Raw genomic sequence first — 15,719 nt, 5'->3', positions numbered from 1 at the left:
TATTATAAGGTCATTGTTATTTGTCTGTTTATAGCTGCACTGTCATAATGATGATAATCGTCTTCTTGAAGAGAATCCGAAACAGAGGTCAGTCAGTCAGTAAATATTCATAATGCGTATCTTGAATATTTGTGTTCACATGATTAACAAACAGATGCAGTAGCACATATAAAAATTTACTTTTATTAAAATAGGAATTATGTTTACGCCGACTTTTTGTTTTAAGTACAGCTTGCTTCTGCCAATACATACAGTACAGTACCTTTATTTTTAGGAATGGCTTGAAGAACTACAGTTACCGTAATGCATTGCGCGTTTGGCCATCTGCGCATGCGAGTGGGTGGTACCTGTTTGTAGCTCAAATTTGCAGGCGGGAAAGAGGCGGCGTCATTTGCTTTGCCCAGGGAAAGGGATTAACTTCAATTTTGCTTAACGCGTATGTTAAATGTTATTTATTTCAATGACGGCAACACGAAGGTGGTGGTTATTTTCTTATTGCGCGGTTTAATAGTATCTAACTAAAGTTTTGCACTCGCTTTGGAACTCTTACATTACTGGATGAACCAACGGTAAGGTGAATTTTTTTTTTTTTATGTACTTGTGCTAAATTCGTCTAGTTACGTTTTCACTTGCATTATATGCCACGACTAGATGTGGTTGTGCGTGTTAAATTAAAGCTGTGATACTGGAGTAGAGCAGTCCTTAAAGTATACTTAGTTTCTACATCAAACTGATTACAGTACTTTCCAATTAAAACCGGCGTATGGGGGCACTAACAACTTAACATTTAATATTAATGTTACGATATGACGTAAACAGTACTTTAAATCCATGTTTTATAAGTTGTGGATGTGGCATTTAATCTTCGCTAGCGTCCCGGGTTTCTGTCTCCGTGTTCTTTTCACTTTTCCGCGGGGGGGAGTAATTGTTATTTGGGCCCCACGTCCATATACTTATCGGGTGCATTTATTTTGTCAGAAAATAATTTCGGCTCATCCGTGATTTTGTGGAGTGGCGACAGCTCGTTTAAAAAATAAAGTTTGCTTCGATCGGCTCGAGAGAGATTTAGGTGCAAGATTTTTTTTTTCCTCCCTAATGCTTTCCTGTTTGGGGGAGGGGAGTGCCTAGCAGTGTATCGAAATTACGCGATGCTAAGAGTTTTCTTCCGGTGTCGTTTGAATCACTCTGGACGATTCTCATTTCAGCGGCTTGCAACCCTCATTTTGCTAATACTGCCTGTAGTCTGCGGGAGTGCGCGTTGAAATGCACGTAGGCACAGCGTATACTTTTAAACTCCACTTGCCTGTATTTTACAAACGATAACTTCGTTTGTAACTTTGGCTGCATTACCCTTGTATATGTTGGTGGTCCATGCATTTTGGTTGCATTGTCGAGATATTAATGAACGAAGGGATTCGCGATTACGATATTTATTAAGACGGTGCCGACCAGTGAAGGACTTGGCTACCAAGGTGTAAAGACTGCAGTCAATGTGAGTAAAGCGGAAAATACTTAGGTTTTCCGCTTCTAGTACCAGGAAACGGTACATTGCTTTAACAGAAATGTACAGAATATAAATCCCAAACGTATTTCAAATTCATTTTAGGTGTGCAGCGGAAACTGAGAGCTGGCCCCCTAGCTTTAGCTTAAAGAGTAAACTTGTCCTCAAATTCTACAAGATGAGTGCCATGTACACATTTTTCTGTTTATAAATATAATTAATGTTTTTGCAATATGTGCAAATAAAACTATATGAACTTTAACTGGAAGCGAATTATTAGTAAATCACTCTGGTGTTCAAAATATATTCTAAGTTTTTAAATGTGTAAAGAAAACAATGCATTTTCATTAATTTACATATAACCTCTTTTTTTTTTAACAGAAACTTAGTTTGATAACCCTCATTTTCTACAATAATTCTGGTATGTTCCTATGAATCATCTAGCAATAGTCCCTCATCATACTGACTTCCCAACATCCCTGGTAATGTAATTCAAAAAAAGATGTCTTGGGAAAGAATGTTTTTGCTAATAATATTTTCAGCTAATGGACGGATATCGGCTGAATATAAAATGCACTTGTACTTATTATCTTTGAAATATGGCCTAAAAGTGTATGGCACACATGGTTTTTCTCTACCCAGACTGAGTTATGGGTCTACTTGTGAGAGATGTTGGCAGGCACTTGCTTTCCTGGTTCACGTTTTAAGTACTGTTTCTTGCTTAAACCTGACTAGCTATTGAGGAATAGGCAAATAATTTACAGTGGTATGTTACTTCTAAATATCAGTCTGGCTACTACGCTTAACATCAGAAGCATTAAACCGGGCTGGCATTTTTGAACATTGTTCTTAAGAGGACATGCTGAACTGCTGCTAACAATTTAAACAATACAATTTTCTCAGATTAAGTATAAATATAAAATCTAGATGGAGCCTTATTAATCTATAATCTATGTACTGTAATGAAAACTTGATTACAGAAAAGTTGGATTGGATATTTTACATTTTTAGACATTATGTGTTAACCTTGTTTGTTTTCAATTCATTTAAATGTTGTTTTTTTTTTTTTTTCTAGGATAAAGAATGATTGGTAAAGGATTAAAGCGGAAGCTCTCGGATGATGACTTACTTGAGGCAGCTGTAATGCAGAAAGGTACAGGCTTGTATTTGGACCAAAGGCAGTCTGTACTGAATATTTCTCTAGACAAGTTTCAACGTGGTCAAATGATGGCAGAGCCCAGCTTAAGGAGGAGTGTACTAATTGCCAATACCTTGCGCCAAATTCAAGATGAAATAAGACAAGAAAACTCTGGTATGCTAGCAGAAAACTGTTCTAATGCCACTACAGGCACTGGTACAATTAATGGTGCCCATTCTGTGCCACCTGTAGTTGAACCCAGTAACAATCGAGAAGTGCCTCCTCAGCGCTTGTCCTTGGAGAACCACCCTTTAAGTTCTAGTGAGGGGGATGATTGGATGATGCTTTCTTCTGAGGAAGACTTTTCATTATCCTCTGCCATCTCATCCATTTTAAAGGAGTTGGATGTGGTCCTTGACGGAAGTTCAGCTCCTGTTCCACCTAGGATACCTCTTAGCTCAATTGAAAATGTGACAACGGAAACCAAAGGCAGCCCTGGTGTGAAGCTAGACACTTTAGTCTGCAAATCGGACAGATCTGGTAATTATGCTGATGGGTATAAACTCTGCGACTCTGTGTTTGGCAACTTTGAGGTCCTGAGCTCTAGTTACCTGAATGATGTTCCTCTGGATGATCTTTTCCTAGATATAGATACCTCAGTGTATGAAAGAGAATCTGGATCTCTTGGATCTGTTCTCAGTGGTCGGACCTTTTCCACTACAGCTGGTGAGGAGCTCTTGAAGTATTTACCCTCCTGCAGTCCATCCTTCACAACAAACCCTAGTTGTAGAGACTTGAATGAGCTTGAACACATCATGGAAATTTTAGTGGGTTCATAAATACAGTATTCCAATATATTTTGATATCTCCACTTTGACTACAGACTGTTATAAATTTCTGAAATTAATTTTGTGTTACAACTTGAACCCTGAGCAGAAAACTAAGGACTTGAATTTTTCAGGGTGGCAGTAAGTTTGATCCTGCAGCTTCACTGTAACGCAGATTGTGGCCTTAGACTAAGTCTAACCGTGAATTTTGGAACAAAATTTTAGAACAAATATGTTTTAGAAGGGTTCTTTACACATTGTCTTCTGTGAAGACCATTTTATTGTAACTGTTGGCAAGTAATGAAATTGTACTATAAACTAAGCACCACAGTGTTTTGTAAATATCGGGCCGATATGAAATCCATTTTCCATCACCACCCACTGTTCACTGTTTAGGTTGTGTGGGGAGCCAAAGCCTATCCTGACAGCTCAAAGTTCTGCTTTCTACATCCAATGGAAATATCAGTGTTCACCTTGATAAAATATTTCATTAGGTCCAATGAACTCTTTTGTCTAAGAGCAGAGGTTATTTTGTCAACCGTGATTTGATCTATGGGAGGAAGATCTCCAAGATGTTTGCTTCAGTCATGTTTAAAGAGAAAGCCATCATAGTTAACTGTTTAAAATACTCTGGTTTTAGATTATGGTCCATCTTGTGTCTTGTTCAAGACCATTTCTGTAAGACTATAATGTTTGCCTTTTTAGAAAGCATTGCAGCATTGTAAGTGGACCTTCTAAACATCACAGACCTCAGATTACCACTGCCATTTTGCTTTTTTGCAAACAAACCAGTGGGGCAATATTTTTAAATATCAGCGTATTTTGATTCCTGAATTCATCTTGCAAAACTTTACATTGCAGCTGCCTTCTTGTGTGGCACTGAGCCTACCTTTTAATTTTATTAAGAGCACCTTTCTTCATATGATTCGAGGAAACCACAAATGACAACAGATTAATTGGCATCTGTCACTTTTCCCCATGCATTTTCATATTTCAGGTTCTGGTAGTTTAGACCTACAACATACGCTAATAATGTGCATGCTACCTCATAGTTAATAAGTCTCTTTTTAATATATATATAATGAAAGAGTAATCAATTTTTTTCAGCTGATAAAATATTCCGATCCAAAGAATCCACTAAGCTGCAATGTTTTTAATAGTTATGTATGTGGAAGGTAAGCATCTACAGAAAAATGTAGCATAGGGCTAAGCCCACTAAAAGTTTCTGTTTCTGCATTTAACTTTCTAATGTCTTTTAGCCTGTATTTTTTATATTAAAAAATAGTACATATTGTATGTAAAAAGATAAGGGGTGTAGAATCCCAAAGATTTTAATATTTATATAGAAGTTCCTAATAGATTAAAACAACAATATTTATTAAGTAATTCTTAGAATTGTAGAAGGTTTCAGAATTAAAATGGCAGTTCAGTAAGAGGTAATGGTGTGGCATGAGGGTCCAACATTCTTATTCCGCTTTGGTCTGGTTACATTAATGATCACGACTTTTTGAATGACAGTGGTTTTTAAACATCAATGTTTCTGCCTGTATTCTTTCCTATTATGTCTGTCTTCTTACTCTTGCTCCTTTGGCTGATAAAAGAATGTCCATAGTACTAAAGGCACAGTTCTGATGTAAAAGGGCACTGCCCAGGTCAAATGCCTATGCATTTTTGTAGTAGAGAGTCTAATGTTTACTGTAAGATCTACTGAAGGGTTCTTTTGAAAACAAACTGCAACCAGACATTTGAGCTGCCATTGCTGCTACACTTTTTTATACAAATGGACTAGAGTAAGGATACTACACTTTACCATGTTCATTTAAATTTAACCCTGTACATCAAAATGCCAATGCTATATAGTAACTCTTTAAAGGCCACTGGGTGTGGCTAACTTTCAGGTAACTAGTAACCCAATGTTGACATTTAATAGTTAATTTTCTTTCTTTTAAATTATTTTTTGAGATCTTCTCATGGATGAATTTAAAGCTCAGTTCTATCTGCATTTCAGATTCTTACAATTAATTTGAGAAAATTCTATAAATTATTTTTTATTTCTGTTTGTTGTTGGCTTTTTTTCCCCCATTATTGTGGAAAGTCTTTCATGTGGACAGCTGCCTCAAGTTTGCTTTGCCTAATACTACAACTGTTTTTAATTTATCCAATACAACGATGTGGCTAATGTTGCGCACGGTTATACTGTAGGAGCTAGAAAGCTGTGATCTCTGAGACACCTGTTCTAGAAAAAAATGTCCTGTGGATTTGATGTGCTAAAGTCTTGCTGCCTATGTAGTTTGCAATGGAAGAAATCCAATGAAAATAAAATGCAGAATTAATTTTGGCTTGCACCTTAAAGTTGCTGATCAGTATTTTAGAGGCTTTGGTATAAAAAGTGCTGCAAGCAAAGTGGCAACTTGTTTAGTTTACGGTTAGCCATGTTGTACATACAGGACATACAGTCCAGCTAACAGAAGGAGGGGGGGTTGGGGTGGGGTTGTCCTGATCAATGTATCTGGAGAAGGGCTTCGACTTTTGGCAGAAAACTGTTGGCTTTTACATTTTTATATTTAAATAGTGTAATTTAAGGGAAGTATTTCAGATTTATTTTTACTTTTCAAATAGTTATATTTAATGTTTATTTATAATACATGCAAAGAGGAACAATGGCTTCACATGTTTCTAACAATAGACTATGATATGCAAATAAAGCCTGGATACATTTTACTGGTGTAAGCCAGAGAACAAAATGTTACAGCTTTTAAATAAGGACAATTCGAGCACTACTGGTGGAAGTGCCCAAACTATGCAAATAATGTAAAATGGATTTGATGCCATGTATCTCTTCTGCAAATAAATTGTCAAATTACTGATTTGGGATGTTGGTTTATTTTTGTTGCCCCTTAAGGAAAATAAGCATTACAGTACACCCTTGAAATTCGTGAGGGTTAATTTCCTATAGCCCCTGCGAATTGTGAAAAACTGCGAATTATGGATTTGGTTAAAAAAATGTCTATTATAGTTTAAATTCTAAATATGCCCCCAAAACAATTTTATTTCATTTCAACCTCATCTTAATACATTACCTAGAAAAAAAAAAAAAAGAATGTAAAGGTAAACCCGTATACTGCATAGTACTTTACTGATATGTCACCTGCAGTGCTAGAATGTAAAATACCGATGTTACCGCTATATGTACTGTAATTCATGCAAGCATGTTTTCATTGCCAGAAGCCTTAGAAGGTGCAGGGCGTTTCAACGGCATCGTAGAGCTTTAACCCTTAAACTGCCACATACTTGGTGGTTAACGCCAAATACTTTTTTGCTGCACTTTAAGTAAACGTCACAATTCACAAAGAAAAAGTGAAATTTTAATGCAACACTTTTTTTTTTCCATGCAAACCACATCACAATTACTGCAACACTGATAATTTTACATACTGCCAATGAACTGTAAAAACTATTTAAAAAAAAAAAAAACTTACTGGAACAATATGTACAAGGTACAACGGACGCCATGGATGAAATTCAGTAAATCACTGAGCCAACTGCCCCTTGAACTGGCTGCACGCAAGAACACAGAGGTAAGCGCTGATGCTTGCAGGGTAGTCTAGTGCAGCAGCTGAATCCCAGGGACAGTGAGACTGCAGTGGTCATGAGCTGGCTGCTCAATGAATGTGCAGCACTGACTGATCAGCTCCGGCGTGCTGGTAAATTGCACTAGGAACTGACAATGAATGTACGTCGGCGAATATACTCGGCTGTTACGTGCTGGCAAATGGCACTGGGAAACGACTACAGCTGGTTGTGGCAGTTTAAGGATTAAGAAGAACAAAACGGAAAACACGAGAACACTCGGCTGGAGATGCGTCACAGGGCAGCAGTCAATCGGCAGCATGGAGAAATGAATAATGCTGTAGCGGTCCGGTGCCGCTAGGATTTATTTATTTTTATGGTGGAGATTCCAGGGGCGCACCCAGCCTTGATCTGACCCGCACACACTCACAGAGACAAAAACAAAGCAAACCTGTAATCAAATAGCAAATAAACAATGTGATGAAAACAACAATACCATCCCTGTTCCCCTTATGGCGATTATACATTAAATACAACAAAGCACCAACAAAACACACAGTAAAGTCCATGAAAAAAGGCAACGGATGAAATGTAATGATGATGATAGGCCAGAGATCTGCATGTTGAAAGGGAATGTAAAGATAGTCCAACTGGTAATTCCTGAAATGGTGAAGACGGGTGGGTGGGTTCAGGAGTGCTCCTTTCTTCGCAGGATAGCAAAGAATCCACTTACAGTCTTCATGTACTCATGTACACAGGCAGACGGCAGACAATCCAGATCCCAAGCACGAAATGATCCAAGACAAAACGAATAAGTACAGTTAACCCAACAGAATGTAGGCAGAGAGACAGGAACTTGAAACACAAATTACAAAAACTTTTTTTTCTTTTGGTCACTGGCCCCCTTTTTAAAAGCCACATTGACATCCTTTGACCCCAACAGCCCCCCTGCACCTTCAGCAGAAGGCCAATCTGAGCCACTGCTGGGAGTTACAGTTTCAAATTCTAGTAGAATACGCTCTTAAATTGGCTACTTTCACCATCCCAATCCGCGTTTTCCTCTATGGTTGCTTCCTGTTCTCTCTACGGAGCAGTATTGCCACCAAAAAAGCCATAAAAAATTGCAGAGGATAGTTGCGGTTTCCGCTAACAATTATTAGTTAGGTTCTAAAGAAAAATCCACTCATGACTGAGGAAGCGAACCCTGAACCGCGTCTTCGCGGGGGTCTACTGTATTTAATTTGATGCCAAATTAATTTTGTTCCTATTATGCTTCAACATCATACTAGTGTTTTGTTTTATATTACAAGAAACACAGGCCACAATTTTTATATTTCCATTTTTTGAAATCACTTGAAAGATGCCTTTACTGGGCATTGAAGATTTGTAAAAGGTCTTGAAATTTAAAAAACTAAGTACGAAATAGCTGTAGTTGTCAAATCTGCTGCAGCATATCCTTATATGACTGGCATACTATGCTGTATTGACAATTTGTTAAATACAGTTTTGATATCACGGTGGCGCAGTGGGTAGCGCTGCTGCCTCACAGTTAGGAGACCTGGGTTCACTTCCCGGGTCCTCCCTGCATGGAGTTTGCATGTTCTCCCCGTGTCTGCGTGGGTTTCCTCCCACAGTCCAAAGACATGCAGGTTAGGTGGATTGGCAATTCTAAATTGTCCCGGGTGTGTGCCCTGCGGTGGGATTGGCTCCAGCAGACCCCCGTGACCCTGTAGTTAGGATATAGCGGGTTGGATAATGGATGGATGTTATAATTGGGTGCCCAGTATTTTAAACCCTTTTAGATAGTTAGTTTGTTTACATACATAGAACTACAAAGCCATTTCTAAAGTTCTGGGACTCCACTGCCCCACAGTGGGGACAATCATCTCCAAGTACAGAACACAACATTTTGGCAAAGTGGGGAATCTTCCCAGAAAATAGGCTGTCACGTCAAAGGCACAGTGATAACTCATTCAAGAAGTTACAGATGATCCCAAAAGAACATCCAACGTTCTACAGATCTCGCTAACCTTAGTGAAGTTCAGTTGCGGTATTCCATTTTCCTCTGATGTCGGAGTTGGGAATGATGTCACACCCGAGTTGACCTCCAGTGCCTCCAAAATAACCTTTGTTGTGCTTTGGAGTATTACTGAACAATGCATTGCATGTTTTTTTTGTGTGCATCCAAGCACTGTAGCAACATATCCATAGATAAGAGGCTGTAAGGTCTCATGTGTACAACTGTTTTATTGAGACATAAATGGAAGTCCTAATAAACAGTATATTAACTACAGATTTCACTAAAGTTTATGGTGTACGTTGCCATTTTGGATTGATGTCATAATCTGAAGTTGGACAAACTCAGACTTAACAGACCAGCCCCAAGTTTCCGAGTAGGAAATCTGACTTGTGAGAATGTTCCAATTGAAATATACAAGTTGCTAGTTTTCTCCATTCAAATGAAATGCTGCATTAGTTTAAGATTCCATGATAAAGAGACTGTGAGAAAGAAAAAAAGGATTTATGGGAGAGTAGAGAGATGGAAACCTCTAATATCATAGAGTGGCATCAGGGCATATGTCACATTTGCAAAGAAACCCCTGCATGATCACAAGCCTTCTGGAATAATCGGGTCAGGTTGAGAATGCACTGGTAACAGCTTGTTGCCACAACCACCACACAACTGAATAGCTCGGGATCCTCATTGGCAACCCCCCCAGGCAAACATAAGATCCAGTCCCACACCCCCAGAAATCATCTATCTGCCATAGCCAGATGTTACGGGGGCATCCTCTTGGCAAGTTCCAGCCACTCGGGCACCCAACAAAGATGATCCTGTGAGCCAGAAAACCCTCTGGGAATCGCGCCACATGGCTAAACATCTAAGTGCCATAACTGATACTCCCTTACAATGCAGGTAATGTGCATCATTCAGGACTCCATGAGCAACTGCTCATTTCATACAAAGGATACTCTGAAGAGAAACAGTAATGAAGGAGTCCAGCCTTCATCTCAGGTCACTGGATAGCAGCGTCCATGTCTCGCAACCATATAGCAAAACAGGAAGCAACAGGACCCTAAAGACTTGGACCTTCATCCGTTTGAAAAGATATCGGGAGTGCCACACACCCCTTTCCAGTAACCTCATGAACCCCCCCACCCCATGCTCTCCTAATCAGTCTACTGACTTCACAAGAAGAGTCACCAGAGAAATAAATGTCTCTGCTGAGGTAAGTAGATGTTTCAATGCAGTCGACACTCTCCCCATAGACAGACACACTGCTGATGGCCGTGCCCAAGAGGTCATTAAAGGCCTGGATCTTGGTTTCTAATCAGGACACTTGCAAGCCCAGATACTCTGACTCCTCGCTCAGTCTCTTGAGAGCCCCGGTCAGAGCCTCCATTGACTTTTGGAATAATGTTCTTGTCAAAAGTAGAACTGTTTGGACAACACAAATCCTACAGTGTCAGGCCGTCAATAAAACATGGGAGTGGTAATGCAAAGATGCTGGGATACTTATTGAATGAAGCAGTTATCTGTGACCTGAAGCTGATGTGTCATTGTGTTTTTCAGTAGGACCATGAACCCAAACCACCAAAGCAAATTTGGAACTGAATGGTCTGAACGTTAGAACAATCTAGATGAGAATGGGCCATTCAGTCTGATAAAGCTTCCCAATCATATCCACTTAATTCTTCTAAAAAAGTCTAGTTTTGAAAGCCACTAAGGTCTTACTGTCTTCCACACTACTTGGCCACTTATTCCATGTGTCTGTGGTTTTCTGTGTAAAGAAAAACTTGGTAATGTTTGTGAGAAATTTACCCTTAACAAGTTTCCAACTGTGTCCCCATGTTCTTGATGAACTGATTTTAAAGTCACAGTCTCGATCCACTGGACTAATTCCATAATTTTAAACACTTCACTCAGGTCTCCTCTTAATCTTCTTTTGTTTAAACTTTAAAGGCTCAGCTCTTTTAATCTTTCCTCATAACTCAACCCCTGTAGCCCGGAATCAGCCTAGTCGCTCGTCTCTGGACCTTTTCTAGCGCTGCTATGTCCTTTTTGTAGCCTGGAGACCCAAACTGCACACAGGACACCAGATGAGGCCTTGTCAGTTTGTTATAAGACTTCAGCAGAACCTCCTGGGACTTGTACTCCACATATAACCTGACATTCTGTTAGTCTTCTTAATGGCTTCTGAACATAAACGAGAAGAAACAAAATTGATGTTCTGGAGTGGCCTAGTCAGAGTCCTGATCCAACAGAGATTCGGTGGCAGGACATGACAGGAGCAGTTCACTCTCACAAACCCACCAATGTGTCCAAATTGTCAAAGAACAGTGGACAAAAATTCCTCCACAGTGATGTGAAAGACTGACATCAAACTATTGGAAGTGTGATGATTGCAGCTGAAGGAGATGCAACCACAAATTGGAAACCATGAGGGCACTTAACTTTTGCATATGGATGATGGGCTGATGGATTCCTTCAATAAAGAATATTTTAAAATGGAGAGAAAGTAAACTTGGCTTTCTTCTCTCTCAAACTGTGTTTTTGACTAATGGTCTGAGGCCGTTCATTGTGTAAATTATGCAAAATTAGGATGGCAGGAGAAAAATCTTTTTCTATATCACTGTAAAAGAAAATATTTTTGGGATGTACTATTTATTTGGCAGACACTTCTCAGCAAGAAGGACAACATCAAAGCTACACATTTTTGTAGAATTTCACCACTGCTGGGTTACATCAAATCACAGTGTTGTGAAAAAGTATTTGCCCCCGTACTGCTTTCCTCTATTTTTGTTTTTTTGTTTTTTATTTTTAACACTTAACTGTTTCTGATCTCCAAACAAATTTAGTAGAGTAAAACAAAACAGCCTGAGTAAACACAGCACAGACTCTTTAAATGATTGTTCAACTAAGGTGCAATGCCGCAATGGGGCATCCATGTTCATTTGACCTTGGCTTCAAATAGACTTAACATCAGAGCGCTGTGGTGTGTGTCTGTGTTTGAACTACCCATAAGCCATTGTGAACGTCTTGATTTGTGAGGAGTCTGTATGGTGGCCTAACTTCAACCATGTTTCACAGTTGATGTTGTATGCTTCAGATTGTGAGCCGGTCCTTTCCTTCTCCATACACTTCTCTTTTCATCATTTTGGTACGTGTTCATCTTTGTTTCATCCCTCCAAAGAATAATGTCCCAGAACTGAAAAGAGATGTTTTTAGAAGTTTTCTGGCAAACTCTAACACGGCCTTTCTGTTCCTGAGGCTTGCTAATGTTTTGCACCTTGCGGTAAACCTTTTGTATTTACTTTTATGAAGTCTTCTCTTGATTGAAGACTTTGACAGTGATACACCTGCTCCCTGAAGAGAGTTTTTGTTTGACCTGGCTACGTGTTGTGAGGGTGTTTCTCTTCACCAAGAAAACACTTTCTACAATCATCCAGGCCTTTTTGGTGTTGTTCCTTCTGTACCAAATTGTTGATCTAGCCCAGCATTTCTCAACCTTTATGTATTTGTGACCCGAGTTTTCATAACAGTTTTAATCGCTCCCCCATAATGTTTTTTTGAAAGGAGCCCACAAATACCAATTTGTTCTTTTTTAATTAATGATATACAGTGATCCCTCGCTATATCGCGCTTCAACTTTCGCGGCTTCACTCCATCGCAGATTTTAAATGTCAGCATATCTAAATATATATCACGGATTTTTCGCTGGTTCGTGGCTTTCTGTGGACAATGGGTCTTTTAATTTATGGTACATGCTTCCTCAGTTTGTTTGCCCAGTGGATTTCATACAAGGGAAGCTATTGGCGGATGGCCGAGAAACTACCCAATCAGAGCACATATTACATATTAAATAAAACTCCTCAATGACAGAGATTTCTCTGTCTCTCTCACTCTCTCCGACATTCTCTGCTCCTAATGGAGGGGGTGTGAGCAGAGGGGCTGTTTGCCTAGAGGATACGGATGCTGAAAGACTACCTTCACATTGCTCCCTTTTTCTTGCGGCCGCTTTATCGCGGTGCTTTGTATACTTAAAAGCCCAACAACACGTATTGATTTTTTGATTGTTTGCTTTTCTCGCTCTCTCTCTGACATTCTCTGCTCCTGACGACGGCGCTCCTTTGAAGAGAAGATATGTTTGCATTCTTTTAATTGTGAGAAAGAACTGTCATCTCTGTCTTGTCATGGAGCACAGTTTAAACTTTTGACTAAAGGGTGTTCTTTCATGTCTAGAGGGCTCTAATAATGTTAAAAAACGTATTTAGAAGGTAAACAGGTTTACTATGCTCTAACTGCGAAAATATTAGATTTATAAATAAAGAATCCTACTTCGTGGGATTTCATTTATCAGGGTAGAATCTGGAACGTATTAACCGTGTTAAACGAGGGTTTACTGTATATCATAGATGCATATTTTATTATACCTACTTAACTTTTATCGACATTTATCTAACTCTATATTTATTCTTCTAGTATCAGAATGTAGTTTATGTTAATTTGTTTTGGTTTCAATAGATGTATTTTTCATATTTTCGATTCTTGTTTTCTTTTTTTCACATCTTCGCGCCACCCCTGGGGGGGCCTGCCCCACAGTTTGAGAACCACTGATCTAGCCAATAGTTTTTGGTATGTCTATGATGGGGTTGCTTTGCTTTCACAACCTAACTATTGCCTTACTTATATACCTACACTGACATCTCTTCTGACCTCATATTGAAAGTTCACAGCAGCAGCTTCCAAATGCAAATTCCACATTTGGAATAATCTCCAAACCTTTCACTTGCTTAATTGTTAATAAAATAATGAGGGACCTGCTCACACTTGGCCACAGAACAGCTGCTCAGTCAATTATTCAGTTAGTTTTGGTCACTTGAGAAGCAAAGCACGACACATTAAAAGTTCTAGAATTTCTAAACCATTCAGCCAACATGGGTGTCAACCGCCTCGTTCTATGCTTTCAAACCCACAGTCACTGCACAGCTTCAAGGCCAATGCTTTTTGGGAAAAAGCTAAAATAACAAAAACTTAACAAAGGGATAAACACTCACGGACCTGTGCTTTGCCAGGCCTTTAACTACAGCTGCCTTCAGTTTGTGCTTAGTTGTTGGCCTTTCTGTGCATTTTTTTGAACTATTGGTAAACACTCACTGGCCATTTTATTAGGTACACCTGTTTAAATCCATATTAACACAAATATCTAATCGGCCAATCACATGGCAGCAACTCAAGATGACCTGCTGAAGTTCAATCCGAGCATCAGAATGGAGAAGAAGGGTGGTTGAAGTGACTTTTAATACTTTATGGTTGTTGGTGTCAAGCTGGTCTAAGTATTTCAGAAACTGCTGATCTCCTGGGATTTCTATGCACAACCATCTTGAGAGTTTACAGAGAATGGTCCAAAAAATGGGGAAAATATCCAGTGAGCAGCAGTTCTCTGCTCAAAAATGCCTTGTTGATGCCAGAGGATACAGGAGAATGGCCAGACTGGTTTGAGCTGATAGAAAGGCAACAGTAACTCAAATAAGCACTCGTTACAACCGAGGTGTGCAGAAGAGCATCTCTGAACACACAAAACGTCAAACCTTGAAGCAGATGGGCAACAGCAGCAGAAGACCACAGCGGGTGCCACTCCTATCAGCTAAGAACAGGCAACTGAGGCTACAATTCGCATGGGCTCACGAAACTTGGACAACTGCAAACTGGAAAAACATTGCAATTTCTGCTGTGCCCTTTGGATGGTAGGAGCAGAATTTGGCATCAACAACATGAAAGCATGGATCCATCCTGCCTTGTGTCAATGTTTCGGGCTGGTGGTGGTGTAGGGGATATTTTCTTGGCACACTTTGGGCCCCTTAGTACCAATTGGCTACTTCCAGCAGGATAATGTGCCCTTTCACAAAACTGAAATCATCTCAGACTGGTTTCTTGAGGATGACAATGAGTTCAATGTATTCAAATGGCCTCCACAGTCACCATATCTCAGTCCAATAGAGCACCTTTGGGAAGTGGTGGAATGGGAGATTTGCACAATACATCTGAGAAATCTGCAGCAACTGCATGATGCTATTATGTCAGTGTGGACCAAAAGCCATGAGGAATGTTTCAGCACCTCGTTGAATCGATGCCATGAAGGATTACAGCAATTCTGAAAGCAAAAGGGGCTCCAACCTGGTACTGGTGAGGTCTACCTAATAAAGTGATTGGCGAATGTATATTTATCTGAATGAATTTCACAATTATTTTTGGTAAATAATGCCAAAGACAACAATATGTAAACATAAATATAACAATGTAACATAATAGTAATAGGCTAATTGCTTGATGGTAGACCCATTTTTGAAACAGAAACCCAGTTTTATAATAAAGTAGTAAAGTTTAATTACACTGGCGCACGGGTGGATCTACTGTCTCGCACCAGGAGACGCGGTGGAGTGTTGGTTCACATTCTGGATGCTCACTGCAAGGAGTTTGCATGTTCAGCGTGGGTTTCCTCAGGCATTCACCCACAGTCAAAAGACATGCAGGTTACGTGGACTGGAGTTGTTAAATTGACACTTGCTGTGTGTGTTAGCAATGGACTGACACCTTCTCTGGATGTTTTTCTAACTGCCTTGTGCACTATGATTGCTAGGGATAGGCCTCAACTCCTCTGTGACCCTGCCATGGATAACA

The 15,719-nt window shown here is 39.5% G+C and overlaps 1 protein-coding gene across 4 annotated transcripts in view; it reads left to right on the top strand.

Moving 5' to 3' along the window:
• Positions 1-6,334, top strand: part of sertad3 (SERTA domain containing 3) — a 28,930-nt gene extending 22,596 nt beyond the window's left edge. Inside the window, exons 1-2 of one of the 4 annotated variants that reach the window (XM_039768160.1) lie at positions 413-436; positions 2,577-6,334. In XM_039768160.1, coding sequence (XP_039624094.1) covers positions 2,585-3,478 — 894 coding nt within the window. In that variant the 5' untranslated portion in view covers positions 413-436; positions 2,577-2,584 and the 3' untranslated portion in view covers positions 3,479-6,334. The other 3 variants (XM_039768158.1, XM_039768159.1, XM_039768157.1) reach the window with 3 other exon arrangements.
• Positions 6,335-15,719: the final 9,385 nt, after the last annotated feature.

This window comes from Polypterus senegalus, chromosome 11 (assembly GCF_016835505.1).
Source record: "Polypterus senegalus isolate Bchr_013 chromosome 11, ASM1683550v1, whole genome shotgun sequence".
Classification (NCBI taxonomy): Eukaryota; Metazoa; Chordata; class Cladistia; order Polypteriformes; family Polypteridae; genus Polypterus; species Polypterus senegalus.
Note: the sequence above shows the minus strand (reverse complement) of the source record. Positions and strands in the feature narration are given on the sequence as shown.